This window comes from Microtus pennsylvanicus, chromosome 11, assembly GCF_037038515.1.
Source record: "Microtus pennsylvanicus isolate mMicPen1 chromosome 11, mMicPen1.hap1, whole genome shotgun sequence".
Classification (NCBI taxonomy): Eukaryota; Metazoa; Chordata; class Mammalia; order Rodentia; family Cricetidae; genus Microtus; species Microtus pennsylvanicus.
The window spans coordinates 9,791,712-9,809,847 of record NC_134589.1 but is presented as its reverse complement, the minus strand read 5'-3'; the positions used below and the strand labels follow the sequence as shown (position 1 = coordinate 9,809,847).

Sequence of the window (18,136 nt, the reverse complement as noted above, 5' to 3'; positions counted from 1 at the left end):
TGGTTATGTTTTAGCACACATACAGGGATATACAGCAGAAAAAAATGGAGAGAAACTGAAACTTATTAGTATCTGCCCTGCAGATGTCGTGACTGTATTTAGTGCCTCCAGGTGGGCTGGTAGGACTGAGGAAGTACAGCCATGTGTGACGAGCCGTCCGCGACATAGGAGAGCAGCAGTAATGTTCATGGCATCAAGGCTTTGTGCCGAGGGCGTTTACGTGCATCCATTTCACTCTCTCTTTTCTTTTTCCTTCTTTATTTCCAGACAGGGTTTCTCTGTAGCCCTGGCTGTCCTGAAGCTCTTTGTGTAGACCAGGCCGGCCTCAGAGCCAGAAAACTGCCTGCCTCTGCTCCCCGAGTTTAAAGGTGTGTGGCGCCACTCCTGGCCTCCTTTCTTTTTTATCTCTTGAGGCAGGGTCTCTTCTAGCCTGGGTTGGCCTCAGACTCCTGATCCTCTGGCTTCCACATCTGAGATCCTGAGATTACAGGCTCATGCACCATCTCCCCTTTGACCCTGTTCTGTAGTTCCTGTGGTAGGAGTAAGGGGGCACGGTGATGAGGATGAACTGGGTGGGTCTCGGAGAGTGTATGGCAATTAAGGGAGCCAGCAGCAGGCCCAGGCTTTCTGACTCGGAAGCTGTTCTGTGTTCCGGGGGGAGTTGCTGTGCTCATTGTCCGGTCCTGAGGGCTAATGGTTCTCCACTGCATATCCTCTGCTCTCAGGACCAGGTGGACCACCTGCGGGCCTTGAAGGTGCCAGTTAGTTCCCTCAACTCCAAGCTCTCGGTACAGGAGAGGAAGGAGCTGCTGTCTGACCTGGAGCAAGACAAACCTCGGACCAAACTTCTGTACATCACCCCGGAGATGGCAGCTTCAGCCTCCTTCCAGCCCACCCTGATTTCCCTCGTGTCCCGAAACCTGCTCTCCTACTTGGTGGTGGATGAAGCTCACTGTGTTTCGCAGTGGGGACATGACTTCCGGCCTGACTATTTGTATCTGGGTGCCCTCCGTTCCTGCCTGGTACATGCCCCGTGTGTGGCTCTCACTGCTACAGCCACCCCACAGGTTCAAGAGGATGTGTTTGCTGCCCTACACTTGAAGCACCCAGTGGCCTCTTTCAAGACTCCCTGCTTCCGGGCCAATCTCTTCTACGATGTGCAGTTCAAGGAACTCATTCCTGACCTCTATGGGGACCTGAGGGACTTCTGCCTTAAGGCTCTTGGGCAGAAGGCCGATAAAGGGGTGAGGTGTAGACGGAAGTTATAGGGTGGGGAGGCCAAAGTGCTGTCTGCAGCACAGACGTAGCCACTGTTTTCAAAGCCCCTTGCTTTTCTAGTTATCTTAGCTAGGCTCCTTAGAACTTGTGTACAAAGAGAGTTCCCCCTTTTTAACTGAACATTTACCTTCCTCACTGGGATTCTCTGGTCTCAGATCCTACTGTGGGAGGCAGGTGAACGGTCCTTGTATGTCTGGTAGGCCTACGCAGGGTTCTCAGAGAGGAAGCAGGGGAATTAGAAAGCCTAGATTTTGGATTTTCGCTCTGCTCCCTCTCTCTCTTTTTTTTTTTTTTAGTTTTGATGCTGGGTCTTACCATGTAGCCTTTGATGTTCTGGGTGCCCCTAATGTAGATCAGGTTGGCTTTGTCCGAGGTTTGTCTGGTCCCTACTGCTGGGATTAAAGGCATACAGCACTATGCCAGGATTGGTCCTGCTTTTTTTTTTTTCCTTGAGTGATGAGCCCTGTTGACTGCTCAGCTTAAGAGAAGACTGAGACATTGACAAGAGAAAGCATGGGGCTTTGAGAGCAGGCTGTGCTCTGGTGAGAGGCTGGTTGTGCCGTCCTTCCCTGATTGCTATCTTCCCACCTCTTCCTGCTTAGCAGTTATCTGGCTGCGGCATTGTCTACTGCAGGACTAGAGACGCTTGTGACCAGCTGGCCATAGAGCTCAGCAACAGGGGTGTGAAGGCCAAGGCTTACCACGCAGGTAAGAGGCGCCAGCTCTCCTGTCTTCTGCACTGTCTCTTCGTTATGATCCTCAGTAGCAGGGTGGTCTGGTACTATTTAAGTCCCCTAGGAGGAGTCTAGAAAGTTGGGCCTCTAGAATTCTTTCTTCTGTCCTGTGCCTACCCAGAAGCAGACAAAGAAACTTTGGTGTTTTTCCTGCAAGCTTCTCTGTGTATCTTTTGCATGCGTAGTGCCCACAGATACCCTAGGAGGGCATCAGATCCCTTGGAATTGGGATTACAGATGATTGTGAGCTGTGGGTGCTGGGAATTGAACCCTGGTTCTCTGAAAGGACAGCTGGTGCTCTTAACTGTTGAGCTATCTTTCCAGCCCCAGGTGATAGTTTTTTATGAGCCCAGGTATTATTTAAAAAAAAAAACAACCCACAGACTTTGGAGACCTATGAACTTAAGTTCTTGGTTCTCATGTTTATTGAATATTCTTTGCTGTTCCTGGGCTAAGTTCTTATATTTATTTTTGGGTTTTTGAAGCAGGCTCTCACTATATATCTCTAGCTGTCCTGGAACTCACTATGGCAACCAGGCTTTGAACTCGCAGATCCTCCTGTATCTGCATCCCAAGTGCTGGGATTAAAGGCATGTGCCAACATACTTGGCTGGCTAGTTCAGGTTCTATGAGGTTAAGTGCCTGGTCCATGGTTATGTGGGTAAGAAGTGATGGATTCAGTGTATAGGTAAAGTGTCCAGGACAGTAGCAAACCCAAGATAACTCCCACATCCTGAAGAGAAACCCACGGGAGATGTGAGTCTTCCTTGCTCACCCTTCCCTCTTTTCCAGGGCTGAAGGTGTCTGATAGAACACAGGTACAGAATGAGTGGATGGAGGAGAAGGTCCCTGTAATTGTTGCAACGATCAGTTTTGGAATGGGAGTGGACAAAGCTAATGTCCGGTAAGCTCTGGTTCTTGCATTATGTTGGGGGCTTGGCTTATAGTGCTGTGTGCAAAGTCTACAAGTCTGTGTGCTATTCTAGGGCCACTGAAGAGGGCGGCCACCAGGGGAATCCAAGGTATACAGCCCAGATGCCGACAGTTTCTGAGTGGCATGGTTCTCCACCCAAGGGAACTTGGCAGTGTGCTACCAGGTTGTCCATAACAATCTGGTTCACATCCGTCTTTCAGGGAGGACCTCAAAGGCCTGGAGGAAGTAACTGTTTCAGCCTTTTCCCTGTGGACGTCAAAGCTGAAGATCTTGTCTCCTTTATCACTATTCCTTGGCAGTCTAGAAGAGTAGGCTCCATCCTAGCCTCATCTCACTCTGGCGACCCTAGGAAAGGTTTTTACTTCCAGCCATGGTCTGACATGGGCTACTGCAGGAAGCCCCTTGTCCTAACAACAACAGAAATGCCTTGTATGATTTGCAGAGCACTTCTGCGTACATGCCATTAAGTCTCACCCTGTCACTGGGTAGGAGTAGTCACTCTACTAACTGGAATTGTGCACTTGAAAAAACACCGACTGTAGAATCAGGAGTTGAGCCCGGTCTGCTGTGGCTCGTTAGGAGCCAAATTTAAGTCAGATTCCCTCAGGTTCCAGTCCTAGCTCTGTTCTTCCTTCACTGGGTGTTCTCATAGACTCACCTCTCTGATCTCCTTGAAGAGTAGGCTAATTCGTGTGATGGCGACCGACAAAGGAAACATGTAGCAACTGATGCATAGTAGGTATTTAATAACTATCTCCTTTCCTCTTCAAGGGGGTTGTAAAGTGAGATCATGCGGCTCATAAGAAACAATTTCTTTGAACTTTATTTTTGCATGTGGATGTGCAGTACCCACAAGGGCCGGAAATGTATGTCAAATCTGGAGCTGGAGTTATAGGTGGTTGTGAGCTACTCAACATGGGTGCTGATAATTAATCCTGGGGTCCTCTACAAGAGCAGTGCAGTTCTTAACTGCTGAACTCTCTCTTTGGCCTCTGATCTTTATTGAGACAGGGTCAAACTGTATAGTCCTAGCTAGCCTGGAACTTCTAATATGATGTGGGATTCCCCTCTGTATGCTGTAAATACCATTGGTTAAGAAAGAACTGTCTTGGCCTGTGATAGGGCAAAAGAATAGAGCTGGGCAGGGAAAACTAAACTGAATGCTAGGAGAAAGGAGGCAGAGTAAGGAGAAGCCATGGAGCTGCCGCCAGAGGCAGACGTGCTAAAACTTTGCTGGTAGGCCACGACCTCGTGGTGATGCACAGATTAGTGGAGATGGGTTAAATTAAGATGTAAGTGTTAGCCAATTAAAAGCTAGAGCTAATGGACCAAGCGGTGATTTAAATAATATAGTTTCTGTGTGCTTATTTCAGTTCTGGGTGGTCAGGACAAACAAATGAGCACCTCCAACTCCTATATAGACCAGACCAACCTCTCAGATGCACCTGCCTTTGCCTCCTAGGTGCTGGCTAAAGGTGTGCACCAACATGCCCAGTCTGTTCTGGGTTTTTATTTTGTTTTTTTAAGGCAGGGTTTCTCTATGTAGCCCTGGCTATCCTAGAGCTTTCTCTGTATACTAGGCTGACCTTAAACTTGGCGATTCACCTGCCTCTGCCTCCCAAGTGCTGGGATTAAAGGGGTGTGCCACCACTGCCTAGTTCGCCCAGCCTGTTCTTCAGTCTGATATTTATTCTGGCCTCTGGCTTTAAGGGTTTGTTTTGTTTTTCATTTTTATTTTATGGGTATTTTGCCTGCATGTATGTCTGTGCACCACAGATGTGCCTGGTGCCTGCAGAGACCAAAAGAAGGGATTGGATCCCCTGTACCTGTAGTTAAAGAAGATTGTGAGCTGCCACATGGGTGCTGGGACTCACACCCTTGTTGACAGAGTTTTCTGTCCTGCCCAGTCCCATAGCCATTAAGTCCCAAAGAAACACACAGAGTTCTATATTAATTATAAACTGGTTGGCTTATTAGCTCAGGCATCTTATTAATTAACTCTTAAATCTTACATTAACCCATAATTCTTTTCTGTGTTAGCCATGTGGCTTGGTACCTTTCATCAGCGAGGCATTCTCATTTTGCTTCCTCTACATCTGGGTGACAACTGCAGACTGAGTCTTTCCTCTTCCCAGAATTCTCCTGTTCTGTTCGCTCCACCTATACTTCCTGCCTGGCTACTAGCCAATCAGCACTTTATTAAACCAATACAAGTCACAAATCTTTACAGGGTATAAGACCATTGTCCTACAGCAGCCCCCCCCCCCCTTTTTTTTTTTCCAAAACAAGAACTCTGAATCTAACCTTTGTTTGGCTTTTTTCCTGACCACTATTCATAAAAACTTGTAATCAATACTCCAAACAAAGACAACCATCCATAATCCATTTTTTGGGACTATAGGCCTAGTTTTCTAGGCTACCTCCTGTTGATTGGGGGTGCTGATAATCTTCTGGGGACCTAAAGAAGATTTAGGATTATGGTCAAGTACTGACTGGAATATTCTGTGAGGCGTGATCATATCAACCAGCAGTCTTGAGGCTGTTCTGAATGTAGACCTCAGAGAAAACTCCAGCAGTGGTCCTCCAAAATGTTGATCATTTGAGCCATCCGCTCCTGTTGGAGATTCTTCAGGGGGTATTGGTCCATCAAACAACATTAGTCCAGAAGGAATCCACAGGTTCTCATCTTTTGTGGAAACAAAAGCAGAACATCATATTCTCTGGAAGAACAGCCAGTGCTCTTAACCATTGGACTATCCCTTCTGTTCTGACTGTTGAGGGTTTTTTTTTTAATTTTGCCCTATTTATTAGACTTTCTCTGATAACTCCAGCTGTGGACTCTTAGTTGGGCTGCTCTATGTCAGAAAGGCCTGTTTGAAGGGTCACAGGGGTCTTACCCAGCTGACTCTGATATATTTTAGGATCTGTCTCTTGTGTGTTAGTTCCCCTGTACCTGGCCCCAGGGAGTAAGCACTTCTGACAGGATCTCTCCTCTGGAGCACTCAAGTCTCCCATAGATATCGCATCCTTTTGTATTCTACAGATTTGTTGCCCATTGGAATATTGCCAAATCCATGGCTGGCTACTACCAGGAATCTGGCCGTGCTGGCAGGGATGGGAAACAATCTTGGTGCCGTCTTTATTACTCTAGAAATGACCGAGACCAAGTCAACTTTCTCATCAGAAAGGAAATAGTCAGACTCCAGGTAAGTCCCAGGCAGTGGACACCCTTGTTGTCTGAACCTTCCCCTCCAATTCATATAGCTCATTGCTGAGCCTAGGGAGTGTCTATAAACTAGGGCTGGTTCCGGCCTGGAAAGATACCCAAGGGAAGTGGTGTGATGGGTGAGCAGGTTGCTGGTGACAAGCTGGCTTAAACTTCTCCTTGTTAATATCTTACCTGAGTACCACACCTTGTATCTGTTGTTAAATATAGACAAAATCATCCTTGCCTTGTTTTAGTGAGCCTTGTTACATAAGTGTTTCCCCGTGTTCTGTTTTTTCTTTAGCCACTTAATTTTTTAAAATGTTTATCCAATTATTTTTAGAAAGCCCAAAGCAGACCCAAACTAGAAAGGAGTATGGTGTGAGATGGGTACTTTTTTTTGTGTGTGTGGTTTTTCGAGACAGGATTTCTCTGTGGTTTTGGAGCCTGTCCTGGAACTAGCTCTTGTAGACCAGGCTGGTCTCGAACTCACAGAGATCCGCCTGCCTCTGCCTCCTGAGTGCTGGGATTAAAGGCGTGTGCCACCACCGCCCGGCGAGATGGGTATACTTTATAAGTCACCAGGAAAATGAGGGTCACCAGGAAAATGAGGGACTCAAAAGTCAACGCTGGGGAAAAGATGAAATTAGTTCCTACATGTTCTGTGTATGTGTAGCGCCTGCACTGCGGGATAGTTCGCGAGCCGGGAAAGGAGCTGGAGATTTAAACACATACACAGACAGGGTTTCTCTTTGTAACTCCCCTAGCTATCCTGGAACTCACTCTGTAGACCAGGCTGACCTCAAACTCAAGACGTTCACCTGCTTCTGCCTCCCGAGTGCTAGGATTTAAAACATGTGCCAACATGCCTGGTGATTTTTGTTTTAATTTGTATGCTTTGGTGTGGTGGGAACACCACTGCATGCACATGGAGGTCAGAGAACAAACTGTAGGAATCCGTTCTCCCTCCACCCTTTAGGAGCTGGATCCAGCTCAGTTTATTGACTTTGATGGCAGTCAAATCACATGTATCTGTTAAGCCATCTTGTCAGTACATAACTCAAAAAGCAAAAGCCAAAACGAGCTGAGTATGGTGGTGAAGACCTGTGATTCTGAACTCAGGAGGCAGAGCAGGGAGACTGAGGGTCAAGGACAGCCAAGACTACCTAGTGAGTTCCAGGTCAGCCTAGGCTTCATAGCAAAAGTTTGTCTCAAAAAACCAAAAGGCGGGCTGGAGAGATGGCTCAGCGGTTAAGAGCATTGCCTGCTCTTCCAAAGGTCCTGAGTTCAATTTCCCAGCAACCACATGGTGGCTCACAACCATCTATAATGGGGTCTGGTGCCCTCTTCTGACCTGCAGGCATATACACAGACAAAATATTGTATACATAATAAATAAATAAATATTTAAAAAAAAAAAAAACAAACCAAAAGGCCAGGTGTGGTTCACTAATGGAGCTCATGCTGCTCACTCGGGAGCCCAGGTTCGGCTCCCACAGTAAACAAGCAAGCGGATAAAAACAAAACAGGAAACAGAAACCAAGCTTGATGCTGTGGTGTGTGTGTGCTCACACCAGCAGCTTGGGAGAGAAGGAAGATGCTGAGAAGATTCTTGTACACAGCAGGGAGGCTGACGGGCACCTGTCCACCCCCCCAAACATGCAAATAAATAATGTTGCAAATTGAACACAATTATTTCTGATCTCTACCCAAGTGACAGTAAAGGAATAAAAAGGTAAACTCACAAGGGTAAGGAGCACCGGAGAGGGGACAGCAGCAAGCAGCAGTGTCAACTAATGGTGTAGTGAACACCCTAGCTCTCGGGAGGCTGGGACAAGAGGATTGCCGTGGTTCTAGGTCAACCTGGGATGTGCCGTGAGTTAAAGGCCGGCCTAGAAGATAAAATGAAACTGTATCTCAAATAACAAAACAAGCCAAGTGGTGGTGGTACGCGCCTTTAATCCCGGCACTCAGGAGACAAAGGCAGGAGAATCTTGAGTTCAAGACCAGCCTGGTCTACAGAGTGAATTCCAGTACAGGCTCCAAAATTACAAAGGAAAACCCTGTCTTGAAAAACCAACCAACCAAACAAACAAAATAAACAAAAGAATAACAGAAAAAAAGGCAAATGTCTGCCTAGGAAACCCCAATTTAGAAGACTTCGTTAAAAAAAAAAAAAAAAAAAAAACGGGGTAAGGGGCTTCAGAAATGGCTCAGTGACTTCAGTCCCATGGAATTCAGTGCCCTCTTCTGGTTTCCTTGGGTATTGCAAGCACATGACGCACATTAAAAACAAGAACAAAAGCAGCACTCATACATATAAACAACTCTTTTAAGATATACACAAAAAATGCATTCAAAACTTGGGGCTGAAGAGTTGTCTCGGTAGTTAAGGGCACTTGCTGCTCTCGCAGAGGATCCAGGTCTAATATCCAGCACCCATATAGCAACTCACAGCTGTGTGTGACTCTACTTCTGGGGGATCTGATGCCATTTTCTGGCCTCCAAGGGCACCAGGCGCGTGTGTGGTGCACAGATATGCACACAGGCAAAACATTCATACATGTAAAGTTAAAACAAGAAAACAACAATCTGTGCTGGGAAGAGGGCCCAGAGGGCACAGTGCTGACCATGCAGTGTGAGGGCCCGGAGCAAAATCATAGATGCTGCTGAGGGCAGAAGGTTCAAGGAGGTTTTCAAAAATCCAATTGACTGCTCTTTTGGGCTCCTGTGGAAATGAATTCTTTGTTGTATCAGAACATCTGGGCGTGAACTAGTCGCACTGAAATCTAAAGAAGTCAGGACAGAGAGAAGCAGCTGTTTTTCAGGGGAAACAGCGCTATATACAAAAGAGGAAATGTGACCGTGGCAATGTAAAATTGTAACCGTGGGGTTCAGCTCGGAACTGTGTTGACATAGCCATGATGGGGAAAAGACTGCCATCACAAGAAATTGCAGCTGGGGCTAGAGGTGCAGTTCTGTGGAAGAACTCTTGCCTAACTGTCCAGGTTTAATTTCCAGCACAGCACATCAATACATAGTCAGTATTGCTGGGGTCAGAACCCAGGTTCTCAGACTGGCTAGGCAAGTCACTGTGCTAGAGCCTTTGCTAAGATTCTTTAAAACAACAACAAGCTGGGCAGTGGTGGTTCGCGCCTTAGAAGACAGAGGCAGGTGGATCTCTGTGGGTTCAAGGCCAGCCTGGTCTGCAGCAGAAATTCCAGGAGACAGACAAGTCTATGTGGAGAAACCCTGTCTTGAAAAACCAAAACAAAGAAACAAACAAGGAAAACATCAACAAACATGGGGCTGGAGAGATGGCTCAGTAGGTAGGAGTCCTGGCTGCTCTTGCAGAGGACCCTGGTTCGATTCCCAGCACCCACATGACAGCTCACAACTATTTGTAACTCCAGCTCCAGGGAACCTGATGCTCCTCTGGACTCTGTGGGCACCAGGAACACAAGTGGTGCACCGACATACATACAGGCAAACACTCATACACATTGGTTAAAAAAATAAAACTTCTCTTAGCTTTAATGTACACGAGTGTTTTGCCTGCATGAGTGGGATTTTTGCACACCAAAAGAGGGCATCAGATCCCTTGGAACTAGGTTACAGATAGTTGTGAGCCACCATGTGGGTGCTGGGAGCTGGACTGTGGGCCTTCTACAAGAGCAGTGTGTGCTTAGCTGCTGAGCCGTCTCTCTGAGCTCTTTAGACAAGCATACAAAGTAATGAGTCTCGTTAGCACTCCTCACCCATGCAGTCATAGACTCTGCTGATTTTCACGCTCTCAGTGCCCTTGTTGTCTCTCCCCACAAAGTGTGCATTTTTCTGTGTCTTCGGTGATGAAGGAACTAAATGCAAAATTTCAATATTGCTTCAGATAGCTATTTCCTTATTTTTTTATTTAATTTTTAAAAATTTTATTTGATGCTCAGGAGTGTTTACTTGCATGTGTGTTCATGTACCACATGTGTGTTTGGTGCCCAAGGAGGCCAGTAAAGGGATGGATCCCCTAGAACTTGGGTTACAGATGGTAGAAGCCACCATGATTTGAACCCAGACCTTCTGTAAGAGCAGCCAGTGCTCTTAACCACTGAGCCATCTCTCCAGCCCCTCTAAAGTGAGACTTTTTTTCTTACATTTATTGTGTATGAGCACATGCCACTGAATGTGTGCAGAGGTCAGAGAACAGCTTTTGGGGGCCCGTTCTCTCCTTCTACCGTGTGGGTGCTGAGCTCAGACCTTCAGGCTTAGCAAGTGCCTACCCCGTAAGCCACTCTCTGACCCTAAATTGAGGAGTTTGGTTTGTTTTTGTTTTGTTTTTTTTCGAGACAAAGTTTCTCTGTAGCTTTGGAGCCTGTCCTGGAACTTGCTCTATAGTCCAGGCTGGCCTCAAGTTCACAGAGATCCACCTCTCTCTGCCTCCTGAGTGCTGGGATTAAAGGCATCCACCACCTTGCTCAATAACTTTTTTTAATATTTATTTATTTATTATGTATACAATATTCTGTCTGTGTGTACGTCTGCAGGCCAGAAGAGGGCGCCAGACCTCATTACAGAAGGTTGTGAGCCACCATGTGGTTGCTGGGAATTGAACTCAGGACCTTTGGAAGAGCAGGCAATGCTCTTAACCGCTGAGCCATCTCTCCAGCCCCTCGATAATTTTGTTTTAAAGGAACTTTTGGTAATCGCTATAGAAGGAGCCAATAATGCACAATCTTATCTGCCCAGGGCTAACAGTTGAGGTTGTATTCTCTGGTATGTACATATACTCATATATACGTGTTAGTACTCAGAGCTTGTATTTACTGTAAACAGAACTGGGTAGAATCATAGTTTCCCAGATGTTAGTCCCAGAGCTCTTTGCATGAGAATCACTTTTTTTGGAAAGGTGATCTTTTTTTGGAAATGGCAGTTCTGAAAAGCTCCCATCCTCAAAAGTCCAACTCAGTAGTGAGTGGAGATGCTGATACATTGTCAGGCCTAGGGGCCTAGGGTGCTGCTCGGGAGAGTGGCTTTCTTGTCTTTTCGTGTTCTCTCCTTCAGGACTTAGACTGGAGGACTAAGTGGTCGCTTTCTCTCTGCAGGCAAAGACAGGGAACAAAGTATCTCATAAAGCCACCCTGCTGGCCTTCAATGCCCTGGTGACCTTCTGTGAAGAAATGGGGTGAGTGGGGCTGGGGATGTGGTGTGGCCCAGTGGTAAAGCATTTGTGTAGCAGGTGCAGGGCCCTGGGCAAACCCCTGCATTGCCTCCCTGCTCCTCGAAGCATTACTGTACCAGCTAATGCAAGCCATCCTTTAGGCCACCGAGCATCCCCTACTTGCAAAGCTCATATTTCAAGCAATGTGGAAGTCAGTGTTAAGAATATTTTCTAACAGGAGTTCTCTGCTGACATAAAAATCCTAATCAAATCAAATCAGACCAAATTAAAAGATATCCAGGTTTAATTGGATTCCTGTGCTCTTGGGTGGCCCCAAGGGGAACTGGACAGCCACAACAAGGGGTGGGGGAAGCGACCACATGTTTATTTGGGGGGGGGGAGCAGTTTAAATAGACAGGGGGAGTGGTCTTGACCTTTTCTGGGGAGGAGTCAAGGTTTGGTGGGCTACCTTGACCCTCCTCGGAGAGAGGTCAAGGTGCAAGGGGCACAGGGGTGGGACCTCCAAAGATGGAGACCAGAGACTTGATTTACAGTCAGGACCCTTCCTTTTTACTTCTGGAGGCCATGCACTCTGGCTCTCATGTGTGAGGATTTGTTCCACACTGGGGTTGTCATCCACTCCTCTGCCTACTACGTGGATGGTTGACTGACTCCATGGTGATGTGGCCGGCTCTTGCCGCTGAGCTGGCTCTACTGACTGGGTGTGAGTCACTCCTGCTGTGCTTGCTTTGGATGGGGTCACACCAGCTTGCCCTGTTTCAGAGGCTGGCCTTTGACTCCTGGTTATCCTGACTGCCTCCTCCTCCCAAGTGTTTGGATTGTAGGCGTGTGTCACACACCTGGTGAGCTGTTCTCTCGCAGCCGCAGCCCCCGACAGAAGCTTTGGGCCCACTCCTAGCTGATGGTAGCGGTGGGGGGTGTCACATGCTTTGGATAAGTCAGCTCTTCTGACAGGATACCAGCCAACTTGTGTGGAACCTGCTTACCTATCGTGACAATGGGATGGGAGCTATGGGCCAGCCACGGAAAGGGACTTAGCTGCTCAATGGCAACTCGTGACCGGGCATGTAGTCAGTAGAATCCTATGTGAACGATGCCCAAGAAGAGTCAATCTGTGGAAAAATCCATTCCTTCATCTGTGTGCAAATTGGAGTGCTGATGGACGGAGGTGATTGCCTCAGACTTGAGTAAGCCAAGCCCCAGACAGGCCGTGGTCACAAAACTCATGATAGAAGCTACTGTCCTTGGGCTCCTTGACTATCACAGTGCATGTGTTTGTCTCCTACATGGGTCCTAGTCTCTGGGGGAAGAGGGATGGCTGCTTCTGTGGTGTTCAGGATTGAACCCAAGAACTTGTGCATGTTATACGAGCCCTCTACCCGTAAGCTACTCTCCTAGCCCAGATACTGTCGTCTTGAAGCAGAGTGCTGCCACTTAAGTACGTGGTACTAGTGTCTACAAGATGTGTTTGGCTCCCCTGGGAACGGGAGGGGGTGCGCTTATTTGGGTTCTACATTTGGATTCTCAGTCTCCCTCCTCACTGGGGAGTTAGTGACACCGATTGAAGTATTTCCTTCTGGAAATGGCGTCTCTAATTTAGCCTCTGTGGCAGGATCACATGCAAAAAAGTGGCGGGTTGCTGTGCCAGGCCCACCATTGGCTAAGGCCATACCACCAGAGCCCTTTGCTGCCCCTGGTACATGAGCGTGCTAAATTCACCTCCTCGGGCTGTTTCCACGCTGTTGGCAGTCTCCTCTGCTCCTCTGGGACTGCAGAGCTATGACCTGCCGGGCAGTGGAACAGGTCTACACGGACCACTGCCTTTCTTCCTCCTGAGGCTTCTCCGTGCCTTGATAGGCCAGTTGGGAGTGTACATCTATCTGTGGGGCCAAGAGGTCCATGCACACCCCACCAAACCCCACGGTTCTGTCTCACACCTCCTATCTTGTTGGCTCCTGAGGTTCTGGATCTCAGGACTCCTAGTCTCAGGTCTCAGGTGGAGTAAACCTTGCTGGCGGAGCTGTCAGCCGCTGCTCTTTAGGAAGAGACCGCTTGCTGTGTGAACAGAATCTGGCATGAAGGGAGAAAGCTCCTTTCAACAGATGTTTGTTCCTTTTCTAATATTAGTTCTGGTTTGAGGCTGAAGTTGAGGTGTCTGTTCCCACCAGCCTCCCTTATGGCAGGCCCCTGGCAGTGAGGGGTAAGACCGGTGGGGTGGGCTCAGCTGTGTGGGTATGCAGCTAAAGGAAGCGGTTGTAAGGTTGGAGTGTGTAGGGTGGGATATGGTGGCCAGGGCGGGGCCTCCAGTGGTTTTTATCTTGTCTCTGCCATGCAGCCATTTCTCAGAGCTGCAGCCGCAAAGCAGCGCGGCTCCCAGCAGGGCTTGAAATAGCAGTCTGGGCATTTTGGAGCTGAGAGGAGCTTTCCCTTTGTTCTGGGTAGAATTGTCTTGTGGGTCTCTGGACTATGGAGCTCGGCTGCTCAGCATCATCCAGGGGATCTGTCTGTGTGCTTCTTTGCCCTTTGCTTCTGCCAAGCCTTGTCTCATTGGGAAACACAATATTTAAAATTATATAATTGCTCATGAATGGGCTTTGAAGAAAAAAGTTCATGTTGGGTTTGTTTTGTTTTTCTTTTTTAAAATTTTGTGTATGAGTGTTCTCCATGTGTGCCTGGTGCCCACAGAGGCCAGAAGAGGGGCATTGGTTTCCCTGGAACTGGAGTTACAGATAATTGTGAGCCACCACATGGGTGCTGGGGATCGAACCCCTGTCCTCTGCAGGAGCTGCTTAACGGTTAAGGTGCCCTTAACTGCTGAGCCAGCTCCCTAACCCTGTAAAGTGTTCTGAGAGTAACAGAGTTCCCCATCTGTCCCCGTCTCTGGGGTCAGAGACAGGGAGCATTTGAGAGACACAGGTTTAAGCTGAGATGTGAAAGACAAGGAAGCGCTATACAGGCCACGGAGGGTGACGTGGTAGCCCAGTCAGGGGGATTGCATGCAAAAGACAGAGTTTAGGAACTGAAGTTACCTTGTGAACCTAGGGGCCCAAGCAGCTTGTAAGAGCGATTCTGTTGTCTACAGGGCAGACCCCTGAGGTCTTGCAGCCCTTACTGTGGTTTGCTAGAGGGGCTAGAACCATGTCTGCATAGAAGATGAGCTCACGTTAGTGGATTTGAAAAGAAATTTTTACTTCATCTGATATTTTGTGTCCTTCTCTGTGAAGGACTTGTAAAATTGCCGCCTGGACAGGGACACTTATTAGAAGACCTTGTGAGCCTTTGCTATTGTCTTCTGAGGTGGAACAGAGCCCCTCTCCATGCGCTCACAGTGTTCAGCTGGTAGCAGGGTGGGTGAGCTGGAAATGGTATCAGATCAGCCTTCCCATCCCGCGAATGGACCAATCCCAAAGCCAGACCCAGTAGTTAGATTCTGAGCCCGAGGTACTGGAGGGCTCCCGCTGGTGTGGGCTGTCCCCTGATGCCCTCTGAAGGCTCCAGAAGTCACTTCAGTCCTCCTCACACACAGTACTTTCCACACACCCGAACACAATGGCGAATATGATGAAGAAGAGGAATGTGGCGATGAACAGGCCGATCACTATCAGGCCCCCCATGTCCCACGAGTTATTCCAGAATTCGTCATTCTGCGGGTCCTTGTGGATCACCATTTCGCCCGTGTAAATCTGGAAGAGGGGACAGAGGCCCTGAATGCAGAGAGCTCAGAAAAACTGGATACATCTGGCTAGCCAACACTGAGGGCTCTCCCGCTTGGAAGCTCTGGAGATGGCCTCGGGAATCTCTGGTTCATTTCTGACCAACTCGGTTATGAGCCAGGATGCCTCTCCCACCACTGAGGCCTCCTAGCTAGAACCTAAAATGGACCTCTGTAGATTGCCCCCAATTTTTATTGTCCCATTTGCCAGATGTTTGGGAGGCATTTTGAGAGACTGGTGTAGCAACCCCACTGGCATTGATGGCGCACTTAAGTCTCAGCTCCTCAGAAGGCTGAATTCCTGCTGTCTTTAAAAAAAAAAGTGGAACTGGAGAGATGTCTGCTCAGAAGTTAAGAACACTGATCACTCTTGCAGAGGACCCAAATTCTCAGTTCCCAGCACCCATGTGGCACCTCACAATAGCATCCATAATGCCAGTTTCAGGGCACCAAACAATGTTTTTAGCTTCTGAGGGTACCAGGAATGCATGTGTGGACGTATAAAATATATACACGTAGGAAGGACACGCACACATGAATCTTTAAAAAGGGTGGTGGTGGTGGTGGTGGTGGTGGTGGTGGTGGTGGTGGTGGTGGTGGTGGTGGTGGTGGAGGTGGTGGTGGTGGTGGTGGAGGTGGTGATGGAGGTGGTGGAGGTGGTGATGGAGGTGGTGATGGAGGTGATGGAGGTGATGGTGGTGGTGGTGGTAGAGGTGGTGGTGGTAGAGGTGGTGGTGGTGGTGGTGGAGGTGGTGGAGGTGATGGTGGTGGTGGTGGTGGTGGTGGTGGTGGTGGTGGTGGTGGTAGAGGTGGTGGAGGTGGTGGTGGTGGTGGTGGTGGTGATGGTGGTGGTGATGGTGGTGATGGTGGTGATGGTGGTGATGGTAGAGGTGGTGGAGGTGGTGGAGGTGGTGGTGGTGGTGGTGGTGGTGATGGTAGAGGTGGTGGTGGTGGTGGTGGTGGTGGTGGTGGTGGTGGTGGTGGTGGTAGAAGTAGATAGGAACAGAGGGTGATTGAGGCAGTGTCTGGAGACTGCTGGAAGCAGGAGGCCTAGGCATACCGGTGTCAGTAGGCTGCAGCCAGCTGAAAAGAGTATAGGGGGAAAAGAAACGCCATTACCTGGTTCTTCTGCTAATAGCCTGTGTCTTATGAGGGCAAAGGAAGGTCACGATTGTCCTTCGGGCCTTACACTCTGGGGTTCCTGGGTGGAAGCGGCTGCCAGGTGACCACAGCTATTCAGCAACTCAAAGAAATGACTGTTGGCAGCCCAGAGCATCGCCAAATGGCTCTGACCACACCTTGGCTGCTGCCACCAGAGCAAACAAAGGTGGGCTAGACTGGTTGCCTGGCAACTGCCACTCCCTCCCTCGGTTCCTCAGCAGTGTTCTGCCCTTTTGTGATGGCATCTCTGGAGATGCTTGGGACACTTTGTAAGTTGTCCTTGAGAGAAGTCAGACTTGGGGGAGGATGAGAGAATAGATTGTGTCTGTGCTACAGGTCACCTGTCCACCTCGCCTGTGTGCACCAGGTGTTAGTTCTCTGTCTCAGTGACTCTTGGAGCTTACTTGGGAAGGCGTTCTTTCCTGTGGTGTGGGAGAATGGTTAGCCGCAGCTCTGGCTGGAGCCTCCCAGAGCCATTTCTGGGTGGGAGTGCTTGCCACCCTTAGTCTTTTTCTCTTGTGCCTGCCTTGGGCATGGCCACAGCTGTTTCATGTGGCTGGTTCCTCCTACCCCTTGTTAGAGAGAAAACTGGGAGGAAGGGATTGATCATACATGCCCTGCTTGAAACTTGATGGCCACTGTTGACTCCTTTAAAGCTTAGACATGTGGGTATCCCATCATAAGAGAGGCTGTTCCCTCCAGCGAGGCTCATGTCGTAGCCCACAGGTCTGTAGAGTTTTGAGAAATGCCCATGTACATCAGTTTCTAGAATCCCGGGTATCTGGTGTTCTAATCCTCTCAGGGCGTCTCTTTAGATACAGCCTGGAGTGGTTGACAGGCGATGAGCAAACTCAGGAAAGCATTCTCGACTGACCCACGGCTCACCTGTTGCTTTCCACTTCCTCGTGTAAAACTTGCTGACTTCCTGGCTTGCCAAATGCACACAGCTGGCAGGCTGGTCTCTGGCACACCCTGGTACTTTATGAGCCTATCAGTGAAATCAGGTTCTTATCAAGAGTCAGTTGTTTGTTCCCAAACTGGTTTGTAGCTGTTGTGCTTGCTCCTGTGGCTACAAAATTGAATGTGACATCGTCTAAACAAATGAAAGAATGATTGCCACAGCTCCAGTCTTACAGATGACAGACACACAGAGAGACTAAGCAGCTTATTCAAGCCGGCTCTCAGGCCCTAGACCTTAGAGCAGACAAAGCTGTTGTCTCTATTAATGCCTATGTAGCCACTTTGATATCATTCCATATTCCCATCAAAAGAAGCACAAACAACTAAACTTTGGGCATATTTTGTAAGACTCATAACATTAAAAATTTTAATACATTTTGTGTATGTGCATGTGTGTGTATCCCATGGCATGTTTGTGGAGTTTAGCAGACAACTTATTGGAAATAGGTTAACTTGTGGCTTCCAGGGAACTGAATTCAGGTCCTCAGGTTTGGTGGCAAGTAACTTTACCCACTGAACCATCTTGCTGGCCCCTCTGTAGTGACATTTTACACTTGGTGTGTTCACACTCTTGTTCTAATGAAACCAGAACTATAAGGTAAGGCTAAAGCCGAGCTGGTTCACAGCCATCCTCAGAGACCAAGCCCCACCCAAGAGTGCCCGTCTGTTCCCACCTCAGCTTCTGTAGGCTGGAGGACAGTTCAGAAGTGGCAGCGCTTGTTGCTCTTCCTGGTTCAGTGCTCAGCACTCATGTCAGGTGACCCTGACTGCCTGTAATCGTAGTTTTAGGCGATCCAACACCTTTTTCTGGCCTTCGAAGGCACCAAACATTCACACACATATATAATAAATAAATCTTTAAAAAATACAAAAGAAGCCAGGCAGTGGTGGCACACACCTTTAATCCCAGCTCTCAGGAGGCAGAGACAGGTAGATCTTTAAATTTGAGGCCAGCCGGGTCTACAAAGTAAGTTCCAGGATA

General features: G+C 48.4%; 2 protein-coding genes across 6 annotated transcripts in view; one reads left to right on the top strand and one right to left on the bottom strand.

The window, feature by feature from the left end:
* Window positions 1-18,136, top strand: part of Recql5 (RecQ like helicase 5) — a 40,265-nt gene that overhangs the window by 4,584 nt on the left and 17,545 nt on the right. For 2 of the 5 annotated variants that reach the window (XM_075990101.1, XM_075990099.1), the window contains exons 3-7: window positions 726-1,244; window positions 1,884-1,986; window positions 2,805-2,916; window positions 5,990-6,152; window positions 11,245-11,324. In XM_075990101.1, the coding sequence (XP_075846216.1) occupies window positions 726-1,244; window positions 1,884-1,986; window positions 2,805-2,916; window positions 5,990-6,152; window positions 11,245-11,324 (977 nt within the window). Of the gene's footprint in view, window positions 1-725; window positions 1,245-1,880; window positions 1,987-2,804; window positions 2,917-5,989; window positions 6,153-11,244; window positions 11,329-18,136 lie in introns of those variants that run through there. The other 3 variants (XM_075990100.1, XM_075990098.1, XM_075990102.1) reach the window with 2 other exon arrangements.
* On the bottom strand, window positions 14,828-16,309 carry Erln (endoregulin). The gene is made up of 2 exons (XM_075942118.1): window positions 16,223-16,309; window positions 14,828-15,004 (listed from the first exon to the last, which is right to left on the bottom strand). The coding sequence occupies exons 1-2, from the start codon at window positions 16,307-16,309 to the stop codon at window positions 14,828-14,830; spliced, it is 264 nt and encodes an 87-aa protein (XP_075798233.1).